General features: G+C 43.3%; 3 protein-coding genes and 1 long non-coding RNA gene across 4 annotated transcripts in view; all 4 read right to left on the reverse strand.

The window, feature by feature from the left end:
- Positions 1 to 18,393, reverse strand: part of LOC134021879 (uncharacterized) — a 317,808-nt gene that overhangs the window by 111,399 nt on the left and 188,016 nt on the right. The gene's annotated exons all lie outside the window — the stretch shown is intronic.
- Positions 1,482 to 2,896, reverse strand: LOC134021864 (histone H2B-like). Its single transcript, XM_062462942.1, has one exon. The coding sequence runs from the start codon at positions 2,889 to 2,891 to the stop codon at positions 2,517 to 2,519; it is 375 nt and encodes a 124-aa protein (XP_062318926.1). The 5' UTR covers positions 2,892 to 2,896; the 3' UTR covers positions 1,482 to 2,516.
- Positions 3,670 to 4,142, reverse strand: LOC134021871 (histone H4). Its single transcript, XM_062462948.1, has one exon. It carries the CDS (start codon positions 4,122 to 4,124, stop codon positions 3,813 to 3,815), a length of 312 nt encoding a protein of 103 aa, XP_062318932.1. The 5' UTR covers positions 4,125 to 4,142; the 3' UTR covers positions 3,670 to 3,812.
- Positions 6,460 to 8,780, reverse strand: LOC134021850 (uncharacterized). The gene is made up of 5 exons (XM_062462925.1): positions 8,673 to 8,780; positions 8,430 to 8,488; positions 7,483 to 7,809; positions 7,209 to 7,298; positions 6,460 to 6,873 (listed from the first exon to the last, which is right to left on the reverse strand). The coding sequence occupies exons 1-5, from the start codon at positions 8,684 to 8,686 to the stop codon at positions 6,719 to 6,721; spliced, it is 645 nt and encodes a 214-aa protein (XP_062318909.1). The 5' UTR covers positions 8,687 to 8,780; the 3' UTR covers positions 6,460 to 6,718.

The following is an 18,393-nucleotide window of genomic DNA, read 5'->3' on the forward strand; positions in this document are numbered from 1 at the left end:
CCTGTTCAAGAATGTCCCACATGCAAAGACACACAGAGATGCAGACAGACTGAACAGTGTCAAGGCTTGGCTGCAGTGAGTTTGCTTCTTTGTGAGTAATTCCAGCAGTCTACATAGTCTAGGCCTACCTACATAGACTGCAGTCTACTACCCTCCTTTCTACTATTATAGTCTACTACTCTCCTTTTTACTACTTTCTACTAAGGATGATAGGATGCTCTTATGTGTTAATTGCCACCCTTAAGAGTTGCTAAAGTGTTTTCTATATATATATATCTATATATTAAGAATGACAATAAAATCTATCTAGATAAACTATGCTGAGCCTGCTGAACCTATACCTCTTCCACAGACACTGGTCATGGAAGCATTACTTCTGTCTCTGAAGACCCTTGGGGCTGGTGGGATAAACGCTCTTTGTATAATCTGAGCACCTTCACCACAGGGTTGTCAAAAAAAAGATACGCCATAATTTATTGTAACTTGTCCAGACGCTCTGCTTAGTTTCTAAGGCCTAATTTTATGTAAATTAACTAATGGCTTTTGAAAACTGTTAAAGTGGCATTATTTCTTAACTTGTTTATTTAAATTAATACATTCTTTGGGGATGAAAAAACACGTAAATTCTTTCATGTCTGCAGTTCAAAAAGTCTGCCCTGAAGTTTCCGAACACCGACTTAAGTGCTTTGCGCGCAGGAATTTACTAGACGGAATTACGTAAGATTGAGATTCTGTTTCTGCCTGTTAGAAATCATTTGCAACACATCTTAATTTAGCTTGACTTTTATCCTGACACGGAGCAGGCTACTTCAGAAGTATACATTACCTTGGTTACGTAGCTAGAACTAGAATAAGGATTATGTAATCTTGCAGCCTCCCTGTCCTGAACCACAGAGAGAGATTTAGACTCTCTACTTAAGGACCACACTCTGTACCAGTCTAAATTTTGCACTAGTTGAAAGAAACTTGTATTAGTATCATGAATTCTCTCTACATTTCCAACATAGATAGATATGTGAAGTTACTTTGTACAATTTGGTGTTGATGGCCAGCCTCCTCTCTCTGGCAGACAGCTGGGGGGGCTTCTGTTGAGGGGGACGGGGCACCGGGTAGGCATCGCCCATGGGGTCTGGGCAGGGAACAAACAACAACGTCAGCTACGACGACAACTGGACACTTCGGTGATGGCGCTCTTGTTGATTATCACCAGCAACAAGTACACACAATACTTTAGTGAACTTAATATAAAGCAACCAACTCAAATGTCAAATACTTCTATATATTTAGAGATAAGTAGTAATTATATACATTTAGTCATTTAGCAGACACTTATCCAGAGCAACTTCCAGTAAGTACAGAGACATGTAGGGTGAAGTGCCTTGCCCAAGGACACAACGTCATTTGGCACGGCCGGGAATCTAACCAACAACCTTCTAATTAAGGAACAGTGTGAAATACCCTATAAAATCATTCTATGACCCCCTTAATACAACACATGAAGTTAAATGGAAAATCTATTTTTTTATTTTGTAAATTGTGATGTCTCAAAGGCACTTTATGGTGATTTTGACCCAACAACTAATAAAAAACATAACTATCCACTGAGATCTCAGGTTTGAAGTCCAGTGCTTCCCTGATAGCCCTCAGTTCCCTCCCACCCCTTTGGTTACAAGTTCAGACAGCAACGATGCTGCAGATGACGAGCCGCTGAGGAGTGATGATGACCGTTGTCAAGTCTTCAACAGCCAGAACCAACCAGGATATAACCAGCCCAGGGATTGCGGTTGAATTAGCCACTGGCTAAAACCTTCACTTTTACTGAAACGTTGATTAATGTGTATTGTCCCTGTAAAAATAAACGAAACAAACAATATCCATTTCAGAAGTCTTTATCCATGGATCCTCAGATCTAAGTTTCCATCGTTTCGGGTTTCGTTTTGTCTACCGTTTGTCAACTTCCTTACGTTCAACTCAAATCCTAAACTTCATTGTACTTGTTTGGAGATATTTGTCTCCATTCGCGCCTTTCCACAGGACGCTCAAGTTGCGCGCCCGATGACATTGCAGCAACGTGATGAACTACAGCTGCAAAAGTGGTTACTACTATTAAAAAAAAAAAAAAAACAGCCATTGTATGCACGTATTGAATATTTACATACAATGAAAGAATGATCTGTTAAGCAAATGTATCGATAATTTATATCTAATTCACTTGTCCATATTAACCTGGGCTACACAGGCACATACTGTAAAGACAACGTTGAGATTGCTGAGGAATCGAGATGTTACTATTGCACTGTGCTTAAGACATTGAAACACTACTGTCGTATTTGTTTGCAGAATATACGCTTTCGGCTGTAAAGAGTAGACTGACCTGTCCCTGTTCAGAGATCAGGAGTTGGTTCATATAAAATACAGGAAGACATTTTAAAGCAAATGTGATGGACCTTTCTCAATTTTAGAGAACAGTGGGTGGCTTTTAAAAAAGCCTTTGGGGTAAATTTGAAGGAGCCCGTTTACTTGGAGCTGGTGTACTTGGTCACGGCCTTGGTGCCCTCGGACACGGCGTGTTTGGCCAGCTCACCGGGGAGCAGCAGGCGGACGGCGGTCTGGATCTCCCTGGAGGTGATGGTTGAACGCTTGTTGTAGTGAGCCAGGCGAGACGACTCTCCGGCGATACGCTCGAAAATATCGTTGACGAAGGAGTTCATGATTCCCATGGCCTTGGAGGAGATACCAGTGTCAGGGTGGACCTGCTTCAGTACCTTGTACACGTAGATGGCGTAACTCTCCTTCCTGGACTTTCTGCGCTTCTTGCCGCTCTTTGCGGCGGTCTTGGAAACGGCTTTCTTGGAGCCCTTTTTGGGCGCGGATTTTGCTGGCTCAGGCATTGTCAGGTATCAGTACTTCTCAGACACGAATGATGAGGGCTAGCTGGTTACCCGGTATATATAGCGGGAGACATGCTAATTTTGAGGCACGCCTCCTGCTAATCGCTGCACTCAGATGGGATGTGATTTTCGCAAGCTATACTGAAATATACTGCGCGTGCGTGGGATTTACCGATTGCTCCCTTTCCCTTCAGTAATCATAATCTACAGTTATTATGATAATTGAAAGGAAAATATAGAAACCGTTTTAGACTGCAAAAATCCTCAGCCAATCATCTTCATCAATCATTAATGTCACAGCGGAAATGTTTGCTGTATGCTTGCTTGGAGGAGATGGGGATACTCAAAACTAGGAAGTTGCGCCGAACTCCCTCAGCAGTTTACCGCGTAGTTTAACCAGAAACGGAGTAGATGCTTGTATCTAAAGTGACGCACAGTACAGGGTGATTTGAACCCGATACATCTCGGTCAAACGCTCTCCCCATATCCGGCTAATATAACCCATTTATAGTAGCCTATTAAGAGTTGAAGCCTGAATAATGAACCCCTTTACAATACCATCAAATGCTTCGGATACGACATGACCACCGAAATACAAATTAAAGCATTTCAGCAATTGTCAGTATATTTGGTGCTCCATTAGCCTAAAATGGATTACTAGACTGGTATTGAATCGAAGCACTTGACGCGGGAGTTGTTTGCACTGCGGACGAAACTAGGTTTGTTCATTGTGATTCACCGAGGATACATTCTAGATATTCACCGATGATAAATTCTAGATATACAAATCATTTCACAAGGCTCCACTAAATTAAGACACCGAACACCACAATATGGAAACAAAGTCTCTACTCTGTAACATGTGGGTGGCTCTTAAAAGAGCCTTTTTGTTGAACCTCAGTTGATATTCTTGAGGATGTTTTAACCGCCGAAGCCGTACAGAGTACGTCCCTGGCGCTTCAGCGCGTAGACCACGTCCATGGCGGTCACGGTCTTCCTTTTCGCGTGCTCGGTGTAGGTCACGGCATCACGGATGACGTTCTCCAGGAACACCTTCAGCACACCACGCGTCTCTTCGTATATTAAGCCTGAGATACGCTTCACGCCACCGCGGCGAGCAAGGCGGCGAATAGCGGGCTTGGTGATGCCCTGGATGTTGTCACGGAGGACCTTGCGATGACGCTTGGCGCCTCCTTTTCCGAGTCCCTTGCCTCCTTTGCCTCTTCCTGACATTGTGATAGTACTCTGATGTTAACACCGTAGCGAATGATTCCACGTGTCAAGAGCGAGGATGTTTATTTTCCGTAAGCGGACGTGAAGGAGGCCAGTTCCTTACTTGGAGGGCGTCGCAATGGGAGGGAACTTGAGTCAGAGAGGGAAAATATGTCTATTTTACGTTTCATTCATTCAGCACATTTAAGTGGACATATTTGTACATATAATACATACTTGTTTAAAAAAGTGTTCGCAACGATTTGAAATAAATAATAATAATGAAATCATGAAAACATTTTTCAAGGAACGTCTTGGAATTGCTTATTTTCTGTGACATTGCTAATTGGTCTGTTGACTCGCCCATCACAGTGTTGGTGTTGGATGAGTCATACAACTCTAGTTATACAATCAGTTGGACATTTTGTATTACAATGGTCCACAATCTTCTCTTTAAAAGAGATATTGTTTTTAAACAAGGAAAATCATGCCCACTCAATTACAATTTTCATATAAATATAAAGAATCTTTGGATGAACCTTTTGGGATGTCAGCACTCTTTCTCATTCTCCACTGAACAGATGAATTTAGTCTTTCCAGTCATCTATTTCTTGATGATGATCACACTAGTCACTCTCCCGTCCTCCCTCTGCTCCAGCTCTTCTCTCGCTGCTTCAGGCACCTCCAACAACCAGACGTCTTCTCTCGCTGCTTCAGGCACCTCCACCAACCAGACGTCTTCTCTCGCTGCTTCAGGCACCTCCACCAACCAGACGTCTTCTCTCGCTGCTTCAGGCACCTCCACCAACCAGACGTCTTCTCAATGTATTTCCTGTTATCTGTTGCCATTGACATGTTACTGTCACTGGTGGGCCATAGAAGTGTGTGTTTTTGTTCCTGACAAACACCGACCTCACAACAATTCCTTTTTGTGAGCCACTAGAGGGCACTGTTGACGTTAAATAAGATCTTTCTAAACGAAGTATCCTAGCAGCACATTTGTCAGTCTGTTCCCTGTTTAGTCGACACAATATATCTCTTTGTGGAAAATAACAAAGATTGTTGTTCAACATACTTATTCTTACTTTGAGATATTCATACAGTGTCCAAAGGCTGCTTAGGGGTGTTTTCCTATGTATTCAACACAGACAACACCAGCAGCCAACAGTTAGCTTTCTGATAGAAAAGTAATTTTATCAACGGTATGTAAACAAGGCAATAAAAAGTTTTCACTAGATTCTTTGTTTGTGTAATTTAGATAATCTCAAATCATACAATCTATTTTAATATCACATAAACTAAAACACAGATGTTGATAGAAAATACAAATCAATGTGGTACTATGTTAATGTAAACTTTCCCTACCATTTATCTTTTGTTAGGATTTCATGGCAGAATTCCTAAAACTTGTGGTCCCTTGTTTTCCTGCTAATTATTTCTGTTATTTTCCCAGTGTGTAATTTGACTTTGAGACAGACTTTATTGTTGTATTGACATGTGTAAGCGGACTCCAGTTCCCCTGCTGCAGTGTTAACAATGACCCATCTGTCCCTGAAGGGAAACTTGCCTTGGAAAGATCATGTTCTCTATGACTGGGAATGCATGTTCCACAACGTGTTCACTTCATACTTTGTCATTTCTCTACACCTCTTGGCTACTGAATGTTCAAAGCAGAACCATTTAAAATAAATACCTTTATATTTTTTGTGGTAATGTTTTGGGATTTGTAAACACACCTTTACGGGTGTGACTGTAGAGAAAATAAATTCACATAAGAAATTAAGGGCAGATCATAGTATATGTGAAAAATGTTATCGTTCCAAGTGCATGCATCTGTGGCTTAAACAGTATCTCTGAGGCTTGATTGCTTGAAATCGATGTGTGGTTATGCTGCAACTAGTTTTTTCACAGTAAAAAACATACTTTTCTTCACCAGAAAACTCGTCACACTAACCACATTTCACAACTATAATAATGAATTCCACCTGGGTCAGAGTACAGATGAACATCTGTGTTAAAAGGTTGTTTAAGAACACAGCAGACGCTGTTAAATGAATACAGAGCTAAAATGCAAACATTTTCTTTAACAATGTGTAACATTTAGATGTAGTACCTTAAAGATTTACTGAATTTTCATCTATTAATTAACATGTTAACAGTCATTGATTCATTAATTCAATTGAAATAGTATTTTTTTTTGTATTAAAATATAAAAGACAAATATACATGCATACAAAAAAATTGCACTACATAAAATAGCCCATGAAACTGTAACAAAATGTATTTGTAAAAAAAAGACAAAGAAAAAGAAGACAGAAACGTAAACTTAAACAATTTAGACTAACACTACTGTTTCCTAATACCTCTATCCAGGCTCTAACACTTTGTTCCCACAACATATTTTTGTCCAGACCCCACTGGATGCCACTTGACAGAGTGGACATAATTTTTGTCCAACAGAAAATAATGCCAGAAGGCTACTCAACGTGCACAATTATTCATGTCTACCCATTTCTTCATATCCCACAGCCACTCTATGCTATGCGACATCAGGCAAGATATGGATACATCTGCAGTAATAGTAATGCAATATTACTGAACAGTGCCTGTAGGTTTTAATGAGCTTTTCTCCAGGTGTGGGGTGGACTTCCCTTGTTGTCCCTGAGGAGCAGCAGGAGGGAGAGCCCACAGCAGTACACCAAGCTCTTCACTATCATCACAGTGTAAACCAGAGAGGCCAAGTTCACACTGCACATGGACTGCAACAGTTCTGGAAAGGAAATAAACCAACGATACCATGCATTGACACTTACAGGAAAATCATTATATTTCTCCTAAGGCAACATAAGGGACGTACAGATTAATGTGATGGTGATCATGAATTTCATACCATTTTAGTAAGATTTATAAAGAAACAATAAATAGTATTCTAACATCTTTTAATTTTTTACTAGCCATGAAATAAAAGCCAATAGCAGTTACATCAATCCATTTAAGCTTAAATAGTTCGTGAAAAGGATGTGCTTTTAAAATACAGACATACAACAATAAATATGTATTGACTATTTATAAACAGTTTACACCGGTATAGTAAATGTGTCTTACCATCAAGGACGAGGACGGCAGGAGAGACGTGTGTATGATTCTGGGGTGGACAGGTTGGTGCAGAGGCAGCCGTGGTAAAAGAAGATTCCTCTGAGACAGATGTGCCAGAGCATTATTATAATTATGTAACAGATAGCTGTGCAGATAGGAAGTTATTTCAAAATAAATAAATATAAATTAAATTGGAACAGATAAATATTTTTAGGTGAGCCTATTTTTCTCCTATTAACTTTAGAGACTTCAAAATAGGTACATAAATGGAATGAAGAGAAACCTTGTTTGTGTATTTTTGGAATGTCGTCAACTTTAACTTCATATAAAGCCAGTTCATGCTTTACAGTACAGCTGTACTTTTTTGTTTTAGCCTCTTGGTTCTTGATGATGATCACACTAGTCACTCTCCCGTCCTCCCTCTGCTCCAGCTCTTCTCTCTCTGCTTCAGGCACCTCCACCAACCGGCCGTCTTCTCTCTCCATCTTCCATGAAAACCTCACCAAGTCTGGGAACATGTCACTGGCCTGACACAGCAGGGTGGTCCTCTTATTTGTTTGGCTCTTGGGCGCTTGATAGGCCGTCACTTTTGGTTCTTTTACATGCTTGCCTGAAGGTATGATAAAAGAAGAATAAAAAGTATGCTAATATGTTCACTGGAATTCATTATTGAGTATCGATAAATTAAAATCTACAGTAAATATTAAGTTCCCTGCAGATTACTTGAGTCTTTACCATGATATAGTTTTTTGAATAGAGCTGATCATTAAAAACAATTGGATATGTCCCTTGCTGCACTCTAAATTGTATTACTTAATAGAATTACTACCACAGTTTGTACATAAACACTATCTGCATGCAAGATAATTTACATTCAAAGTAACTTCATCGAAGCACATTCTGGGTAGCGTTCTGGGCTCTCGGAAACACTTTGATGATCAGAATGATTACAGATGTGATAGGCTGCACTCACGACAAGCATTTAAAATGTAAATCCCTAAAATTAATTGATAAACTAAAGTATGAAGATGACAAAATAATGTATTAAGATATAATTGGATTAATTGTGGGAATTTAAGGATCTCTAGTACAACACCTGAAGAACATTATCAATTAAGTATTTAAATGTTTACTTTGTTTGGTAACATGCAATGTATTACAAACATACAAAACATATCCAATATAGCAAATTATGAAGTCAAGTTTATAACTCAAATACTTATATCTTACCAGTAACGTAAAGTCTAGTGCCAGGACCAAAGATGAAGACACAGTGAAATGCCCCATACCTTTAAGTATGTTGGATGCAGTAAGGGGTATATACATAGTTATTTATTATTTAAATGTTCTAAATATCTGATGTATGAACTCGCACCATTTACTACAAAGGTATACTTCATACATACATATTTCTACATGTATAAACTCAAAACATTGTTATGTCCTTGCTAAATGTAGAATTATTCCACCTACCGTAAATTTTTCATGACTGCATTTAATGAGAAACCATTTTCTATATATCCTCTCTACACAGTCATGGCTGTCACTTCACCTGCAAGTATTCCACTTCTCTATAATTTTTAGTCTGCCCTCCTGTATAATAGTGAGCCTGCCCTCCTGTACAATAGTGAGCCTGCCCTCCTGTATAATAGTGAGCCTGCCCTCCTGTATAATAGTGAGCCTGCCCTCCTGTACAATAGTGAGCCTGCCCTCCTGTATAATAGTGAGCCTGCCCTCCTGTATAATAGTGAGCCTGCCCTCCTGTATAATAGTGAGCCTGCCCTCCTGTATAATAGTGAGCCTGCCCTCCTGTATAATAGTGAGCCTGCCCTCCTGTATAATAGTGAGTCTGCCCTCCTGTATAATACTGAGTCACATTGTAAACATGTAACATTTATATATTTAGTGTCTCATTTAATTTGTAATTTATACATTGTGTATGTCAATTAGGCATTCAATTATATAATTAGTCATTTATTTAAGCTTTGTATTATATAATTATGTATTCATTCAAGTATTTAGCCATTCAATTATATAATTAGTCATTTATTTAAGCTTTGTATAATATAATTATGTATTCATTCAAGTATTTAGCCATTCAATTATTTAATTATTTATGTATTTAGTTATTTAGTTTTGGCCCCTATAATCCTCCATATACAACGAGTGAAGCTGCGGAGCAAAGACACAACACAGCCAACAGCACTCACTGAAACATCGAAGATGGAGACTTGAAATAAAAATGTACAAAAAAACTATTGTGTCTACACAACACTGTTTTCAACAGATTAATAAGATATCATTTGAAATGATAACGTTAGTTGTTTCCACTTCTGTTGTCGAAGCAAACGGGATCGACTTAGGTGGGTAACGTTACAGATTAGCAACCAAACTATCGTGATTCAACTCAGCTTCAGTTAGCTCTAGCTTTCTTGCTGAAAAATAGAATAAACCAGCGGTTTCCACTGTCTGTGGTGGGGAACGGTCCAACTACATCCACTCCCACCCTCTCCATGGGAGCCCCCACTGGGAACTGTTGGAGCTGAGCGTGAGAGCGTGTGGGGCCCTTTCTGGCTGTGCAGTTGTCACAGCGGCGGCATAAGTCGTCAACATCCCTCTTGTGCTGCCCCTGGTAAAAGCCCTGACGGCGGCAGAGTGTTTTTGTGACTCCAAAGTGTCAAGTGTCCAGTCCCCCATGAGTACTCTGGAGCACAGCCTCCCGCAATGCTTTTGGGACCACCATCTGCCACCTCTCCTCCCCTGTAGCTGACTCTTTCCATGCTGGAGCACGCCATCCGCCAGCTGCACACAGACAAACTCTGACCACAACCCTTTGGTTGCAAGTGAGAGCGCTGTTACCTCTTCCCATGGTGGCCTCACCTGCGCCTCTACCACTATATGTATCACTGTCTGTAGGTCTGCCATGGTGGCCTCACCTGTGCCTCTACCACTATATGTATCACTGTCTGTAGGTCTGCCATGGTGGCCTCACCTGTGCCTCTACCACTATATGTATCACTGTCTGTAGGTCTGCCATGGTGGCCTCACCTGTGCCTCTACCACTATATGTATCACTGTCTGTAGGTCTGTTACCTCTTCCCATGGTGGCCTCACCTGCGCCTCTACCACTATATGTATCACTGTCTGTAGGTCTGCCATGGTGGCCTCACCTGTGCCTCTACCACTATATGTATCACTGTCTGTAGGTCTGCCATGGTGGCCTCACCTGTGCCTCTACCACTATATGTATCACTGTCTGTAGGTCTGCCATGGTGGCCTCACCTGCGCCTCTACCACTATATGTATCACTGTCTGTAGGTCTGCGTCCCTGCTGCTCCCCCCATGCAGCCACCTCCATCCTCATGAAGTGGCACTTCTCGGGGTGGAGCTTTAGACCTGCGCTTTAGACCTGCGCTTTAGCACCGTAGCCCCAAGGGCTGACACCCGCTTCAGCACACACCGTAGCGCCCCCAGCACAGAACCTCAGCTTGCCTCCCTTCTTAGGAACCATGACGACTGGTGCCGCCCAGGGGCTGTCAGAGGGTTGATGAAACCCGCCGGCTGCATCTCCAACACAGCCTTGTCTGCCGCCTCCTGGCGTGCCAGCGGGATACGGCGGGATGGCATCTTGATGGGTCGAGCATCACCATCAGCAGAGCACCATCCCCACCATATACAGCGTTGACAGTGCACTGCTTCCCCCTCCTGAGTCGCCGGATGGTGGTCCAGAACCATTTCAAAGCCGTTCGGAAGTCATTCTCCATGGCCTCGCCGAACTCCTCCCACGCCCGGGTTTTTGCCTCCGCGACCGCCAAAGCCGCATTCCGCTTGGCCTGCTGGTACACATCAGCTGCCTCTGGAGTCCTACCAGCCAACAAAGTCCGATAGGCCTCCTTCTTCAGCTTGACGGCTTTCCTCACCTCCGGCGTCCACCACCGAGTCCGAGGGTTACCGCCGCGACATGCACCGACCGCCTTGCGTCCGCAGCTCCGGTAACCCGCCTCAACAATGGAGGCCCGGAACATGGCCCATTCGGACTCAATGTCCCCGGCCTCCCCCGAGACATGGTCGAAGCTCTCCCGGAGGTGGGAGTTGAAGCTCCTTCTGACAGGGGATTCTGCCAGCCGTTCCCAGCAGACCCTCACATTACGTTTGGGCCTGCCAGGCCTGACCGGCGTCTTCCCCCACCATCGTAGCCAACTCACCACCAGGTGGTGATCAGTTGACAGCTCCGCCCCTCTCCTCACCCGAGTGTCCAAGACATTCGGCCTCAGATCCGACGACACGACTACAAAGTCTATCATCGAACTGAGACCTCGGGTGTCCTGGTGCCAAGTGCACATATGGACACCCTTATGCTTGAACATGGTGTTCGTTATGGACAAGCCGTGTCTAGCACAGAAGTCCAACAACAAAACACCGCTCGGGTTCAGATTGGGGGGGCCGTTCCTCCCAATCACGCCCCTCCAGGTCTCACTGTCATTGCCCACATGAGCATTGAAGTCCCCCAGGAGGACGAGGGAATCTCCGGGAGGAGCGCTTTCCAGCACCCCTCCCAGAGACTCCAAAAAGGGTGGGTACTCTGCACTGCCATTTGGTGCGTAAGCACAAACAACAGTGAGGACCCGTCCCCCCACCCGAAGGCGGAGGGAGGCTACCCTCTCGTCCACCGGGGTGAACCCCAACGTACAGGCGCCGAACCGAGGGGAAACAAGTATTCCCACGTTTTCAACGACAACACTGTTTTCAACAGATTAATAAGATATCATTTGAAATGATAACGTTAGTTGTTTCCACTTCTGTTGTCGAAGCAAACGGGATCGACTTAGGTGGGTAACGTTACAGATTAGCAACCAAACTATCGTGATTCAACTCAGCTTCAGTTAGCTCTAGCTTTCTGGCTGAAAAATAGAATAAACCAGCGGTTTCCACTGTCTGTGGTGGGGAACGGTCCAACTACATCCACTCCCACCCTCTCCATGGGAGCCCCCACTGGGAACTGTTGGAGCTGAGCGTGAGGGTGGCCTGTGGGGCCCTTTCTGGCTGTGCAGTTGTCACAGCGGCGGCATAAGTCGTCAACATCCCTCTTGTGCTGCCCCCGGTAAAAGCCCTGACGGCGGCAGAGTGTTTTTGTGACTCCAAAGTGTCCAGTCCCCACCCCCCCATGAGTACTCTGGAGCACAGCCTCCCGCAATGCTTTTGGGACCACCACCCAACCAGCGAGCCACCTGCCCTTCTGGCTCTCTGCAAGACATGAACTACTGGAGAGCAGAGTGATCAGTCCTTACAGCAAAGGGCATCCCACCCAGGTAGTACTTGAAGTGTCTGACAGAAGCCACAACAGCCAAGAGCTCCCTCCGGGTGACACAGTAGCGGCGCTCGTGTTTGTCAAAGGTTTTACTGAAGTACGCCACCACTCTCTCCTTCTGGCCCTCCCTGGAAGCTCAGTGTGCCCCCATTTAGGTCTAACTGGCAGCCTGTGGCCCTAGGATACAAGGGTCCTGCACAGGCGCCACCCACACAGGATGACTCACAGATCTGCCCCTTACTGTCAGAGTCTTTATTCCCTTCCCTTACATGGTGCCAGCTCACCATTGTCTGTGTGGAGTTGGGCATTTGTTTCATGCGGCATGTTTGTACATACCTCACCATGCTTTTACGTGCAAATTGCGAAACAAATACACCTGAAGTGGGCGCAAAGCGTTAGTACTTGGGGCCCTCAGTGTCCACCAGGGCAGACCAGGGCACCCCCCCACCTTGACAGGTACATGACAAAAGTCCCCAACACAGGTCCGGCCCACCACAACAACAGGCTCCATCCGCTCGCCCTTGTCTGCTTCTGGGGAAAGTGAAACCTTGCTTCCCCGGAGGGCCCCTCCCGAAGATGATGGTGGTCAGGAAAGGAAGCCGGGCCGAGCCATTTCCCTGAGCTCCGGGGGACATGGGGCGATCCCGCCGCAGATGGCCTGGCTGGCCACAACCCCAGCAGACCCTGGGACCAGGGCGTGTGTTTTGTGCCGCCTGTAGTGACACAGCCCGAATCAGCTCTGTCATCTCAGCCACCCATGCAGGCTTTTCCGGCTCTGGGCGGTTCTGCCCCCCAGCCCGCACAGAGGGTCTGTCCCCCTGCACCCCCATCACAGCCCCAGCTGAAGCCCCAGCCCGTGGGCTCCAAGGCTACCTGCAGTGACTCAGGATGAGTCAGCTGGGTCTGTATGTGCAGCTCCGTAGGAGAGAGCGCCTGTATGAACTGGTCGCGTGCTAGCTCTTTCTGCTGGAGGGGGGCATGTGAGCATATGCCCGACGAGAGAGGCTCTCAATGTCATTAGCCAGCACCCGCAGAGACTCTCCAGGCTGCCTGCATCTACTACTCAGTTCGGAGCGCAGCAGCCCGGGCTGTACACACTGTCCATAGCGCCTCCTCAGTGCTCCAACTAAAGCACCATAGTCATGTCTGTTCTCGGGGCTAAGCAATAGCAAACAGGCCAGAGCATCTTCTGTGAGGCATAGAGCCAACTGCAGTGCCCTATCTTCATCCAACCACCCCCGGAAATGAGCCAACAGTTCAAACTGAGCATGAAAAGATTCCCAATCTGCTTTACCAGAATACTTCGGGGTCTTTACAGACACGGACGAAACCGGGAACTGGGCGCCGCCATGTTTGTTTACAATCTGAGCCCCAGATTCCTCGTCCCGCTGAATCGTCGACGTCACCCCTTTGGTCCGCCTACCAGAATCCGCGCGAAGCACAGTTGATGAAGCACTCATGCCCGCTTCAGCCTCCATCGCCCTAACGTCCTCCCTCAAGCGGCCTCTTTTTCAATATCCTTGAAAAACGTTCTTCTTTGTAATTCTGTGAAAGTACACAGAGCTGCGTGCATCAAATTTTGGGGCGTGACAAAGATACAGACCAGAGCCAAAAAAGGTGGAACCCCCGTTGTGACGTAACAACGGTGGATCTTTTGAAATCCACCGTTTTACAGCAGCAGTTTCAAATTGTGAGATTTTGCATAGGAAAGAGGTGTCAATGGACTTTGAGGTTCACTGTATGTCCATTTTACCCACCGAACTGTCGTTATTAGGGGTTTAGGGGGATCAGATGGCTGAGCGGTTAGGGAGTCGGGCTATAAATCAGAAGGTTGTTGGTTCGATTCCCGGCTGTGCAAAATTACGTTGTGTCCTTGGGCAAGGCACTTCACCCTACTTGCCTCGGGGGGAAATGTCCCTGTACTTACTGTAAGTCGCTCTGGACAAGAGTGTCTGCTAAATGACTAAATGTAAATGTATTCAACTATGACAAGGTAAACTTGGTTTTGCAGTGAATTACCCCTTTAATCATGTTGACAACAACAATGTTGATATTTTTAAATATAAAAATATTACAATTATAATGTAAATTTCCTGCACCTGTTATAGACGTCCAAATGACGTCCAAAATTACCCAGTTCAAAGGTCGAATGTTGAACGTCAATTTGACGTCCAAGTTGGGTCATGGTTGGACGTCTAAATAGTGGACCTAGTTTGGACGTCGAATAGATGTCCAGATTTGGTCATGGACCAACGGACTCAATATAGACATGATCTGCACGTCGATCCGATGTCCAATGTTTGGTGGGTACACAGTGGAAAACTTGAGTTCCTGGCACTAAAGTGTGAAGTGTGTGACAAGTTTAGAGATGATTTATTCTACGCCCCCCATTTGACAGTCTTTACAGACAATAATCCACTAACATACAGTACCAGTCAAAAGTTTGGACACACTTTCCCTTGAAGATGTGTCCAAACTTTTGACTGCTACTAAAAGTTTTGACTGGTACTGTACGTCTTAAGTACTGTCAAATTCAATGCCGTGGGCCATCGCTGGGTGAGACAGCTAGCGAATTTCGATTTTTGATATCAGATACCGGCCCAGCAAGACCAACATCGATGCTGATACGCTATCCCGCTGCCCCCTTGACATCGACACCTTCATGACAGAGTGCTCTGGGGAGCTATCGGAGGAAGCAGTATGTGCTATATGGGAAGGAAGCTGGAGAGCCCAACAGGGAGACATTTCCTGTGTGGCAGCCCTCAACCTGTCATGGAGCCTCTTCAGGCCATCAGTCACGATGAATAAATAAGAGAACAAAGGACAGACACTGCAATAGAAAAGGTCATGGAGTTAAAGGAGAACAACACACCACCAACAGAGGAAGACCGGGAAAAAGTTGACTCACGCACAAGGAGGTTCTTAAGAGAATGGAACAGCTAACCCCGGCCTGCTTTACAGAAAAACAATAGGTCAGAGACAACTGGTGCTGCCAGCCACCTACAAGCAAATAGCCCTCACCCATCTACATAACAACATGGGCCATGTCGGTGTTGAAAAAGTATTGAGCCTAGCAAGGGAACGTTTCTACTGGCCTTTCATGAAGAGAGAGATTGAAGATTACATCACAAGAAAGTGTCCCTGCATTAAGCAGAAAAAAGCCAGCCACTCATGAAAGAGCACCAATGGGAAGTATTACATCAAGTGCTTTGTCCTCATTTAAACCAGAAATTGATTTTCAGTTGGAGCAGAACTGTGAAGCTAACAGTCTGGCTGATTTCTACTGACTCCTCAACCTGCCTCACTATGTCACTTCCTGTTGCAATGTTTTATCGTCTATCTAGATGAAGCCCAGACAGTTTTTGAACTGAGTATCAGAGACAGTTGTCACTGTGGTGCCTACCACTCTTCCAGCAGGCACAGTAGTAGGTGGCAGAATGGAACAGTTTAACTGACTTTATCTCCAAATCATAGTTGTTCTCCCTTTTCAAGGCTGAGAAGTCATCTATTTGAGGATGACCGTAACCTGAATAAATGTCTCCATTGTCTTCATCAATACATAGAATTATAACAAAAGGTTCCCCTGCTCTCTCCTGGTACCAGCAGACATAATAACACAGCTCAGTTTCTCTGCAGCTGAAGGAGACACTCTCGCCCTCTCTCCTGGTCCATGACGTCTGGTCCTGGACCAGTTGGTCTCCAGCTGCTGCTGTTGTACAGAGAAGAAATTTAACTTCATCTTGTGATCACAGCTGTCAATGTCACATTTACAGTACATGTGGAAAACTCACCTAAAAACAGGACAGATGTAAAAGCACTGAAAACAAGGAACATTTCTACACCATTAAAATGTCAACTGTTGGAAATATAATTGTTAAGGTCTTTGTTCAGTTTTGACAGAGAGATGAAGATGTAATGGGGTGTGTGGTTTCGGATAGTTCATCTAGCCTCATGTCACGTGTCCACCATGCTTCAGTCCTCTATTGGTTGAGATCTTTGCCTAGCATGACCTTTAACTTGTGTAAAAGAGGTTGGCTGTACACATGGACTTGAACAAAACTCCCAAACAATCTGTAGCTAAATGGAACTTTGGCTAGAGTGACTGTCTAATGCCTATGATTAATCACCTGTCAATCTAACTGTGGTTGAACAATCTCACTGTGTTTCCAGTAAGCAACATCAGAGCCTTCATTAGAAAACCATGAACATTCACCACATTCCTATTGTGCAGCTGTGTACCATCAAACTCATATCAATGTGCCTGTGAAAGGAGATTTATAAAACATGCAAGCTTCATGATTATACTGTATAATATCCATAACATATCTTAGTAATAATAATACAATTACAAATAATTGGTTAATTGAAAATGTATTAAAAAATATACGCACTGGCTGCAGACATATTGACATTATACAGATATAGCAGCCGTTCATACAGTAAACAGCCTTTCAATCTTCATCCCAAAGAAGCTTTATTGGGTTGAGGACAGTCAGGAATGCTGAATTTATGATAACAAGTAAATCAGTAGCTTTATGCAGAGCCATACTCAGATAATGTATTTTGTGTTTATTTGTCCATAAGAAGGTGGTCTTGCACACACTTACACTCCCCTATTTCTGTTTTGGAAATCTATAGTATGATGTTTCTGCTGCACACTAAAGACACATGAAAACATGATTAAAACATGAACATGGAGCAGAAGTTAAGAATTTGACCTTTTATTTGTGTTTGTTTCAATATGTATGTGTTTTACAAACTTATAATAAAAATTACTTTGTGTTTCATCTTCCTATTTTAAGCAAGCAAAAGTGTTTGGACAATTTAATTCAATAAGTTTAATACTATGATGTTGTTCTTCTTTTAAGGTAGTTTGTATTTATTTTATTTCATCTTGTGACATTACTTGAAAGGGCGGCAGATACTCTGCCTTTCAAAATGCAATTTATACTATGTATAATTGTATTCATAAAAAGCGTAATATGTTTAGATATAAAAAGCTATCAAACGTTATGTTAATTATAAACTTCTGGGACAGATACATACAATGTCATCATACTAAAAGTAAGTGTGTGGGAAGAACACTCATATGTACAATGAATATTAATTCAATTAAAATGATTGCAATGCCTTACCATGTTTCAGTCAACAACATCTCAGAATTGACTTCCACAAAAATATTATTAGAATTATTTGTAACAATAATCTTCCTGTAATCTAATTGTTATATTTTCACAAATTAAGAATATTAAGTATACTGTCTGTACAGTGAAGATATGTTTGGAAAGGATAGGATAAGCAAGAGAACTACAATTTAAACACAGAAAAAAACTACAAATAGAACCTCAACCATAAAACAATGATTGGACAGGCAGGGACATAATTATGATGGGGAATACAATTTTACAAACAAAAGGTTTGTGTTCAAAGGTAATTACCAGAACTGCATGTGTCATCTGTGTTTCATCCACAAGATGGTAATATTGCACAGTGTTGTTTACATTTACATTTATTCATTTAGCAGACGCTTTTATCCAAAGCGACTTCCAAGAAAGAGCTTTACAAAAGTGCATAGTTCAATGATCATGAACGAGATAGCCCCAAAACATTGCGGGTAGCCAAAACATGAACATACATTGTGAAAAGCAAATAAGTGCCAATAGGAAGAAACGTAAGAGCATGTAGTTAAACAAATTACAAATTAAACAACAACATGAACCTCAAAAGTGCAAAAGTGTACCGGTAGGAAAGCAAGCATCAATAATATAATTTACAGCGAGTTGTTAGTGGTTTATTCACTACACTGACGAGAAACTACTATTAAATTACATGTTGCAATGATTTTATGGTAAGAACATGCAGTTAAATTGCTAAGGTGTAATCAAT

Source organism: Osmerus eperlanus, chromosome 6 (genome assembly GCF_963692335.1).
Source record: "Osmerus eperlanus chromosome 6, fOsmEpe2.1, whole genome shotgun sequence".
Taxonomy (NCBI): Eukaryota; Metazoa; Chordata; class Actinopteri; order Osmeriformes; family Osmeridae; genus Osmerus; species Osmerus eperlanus.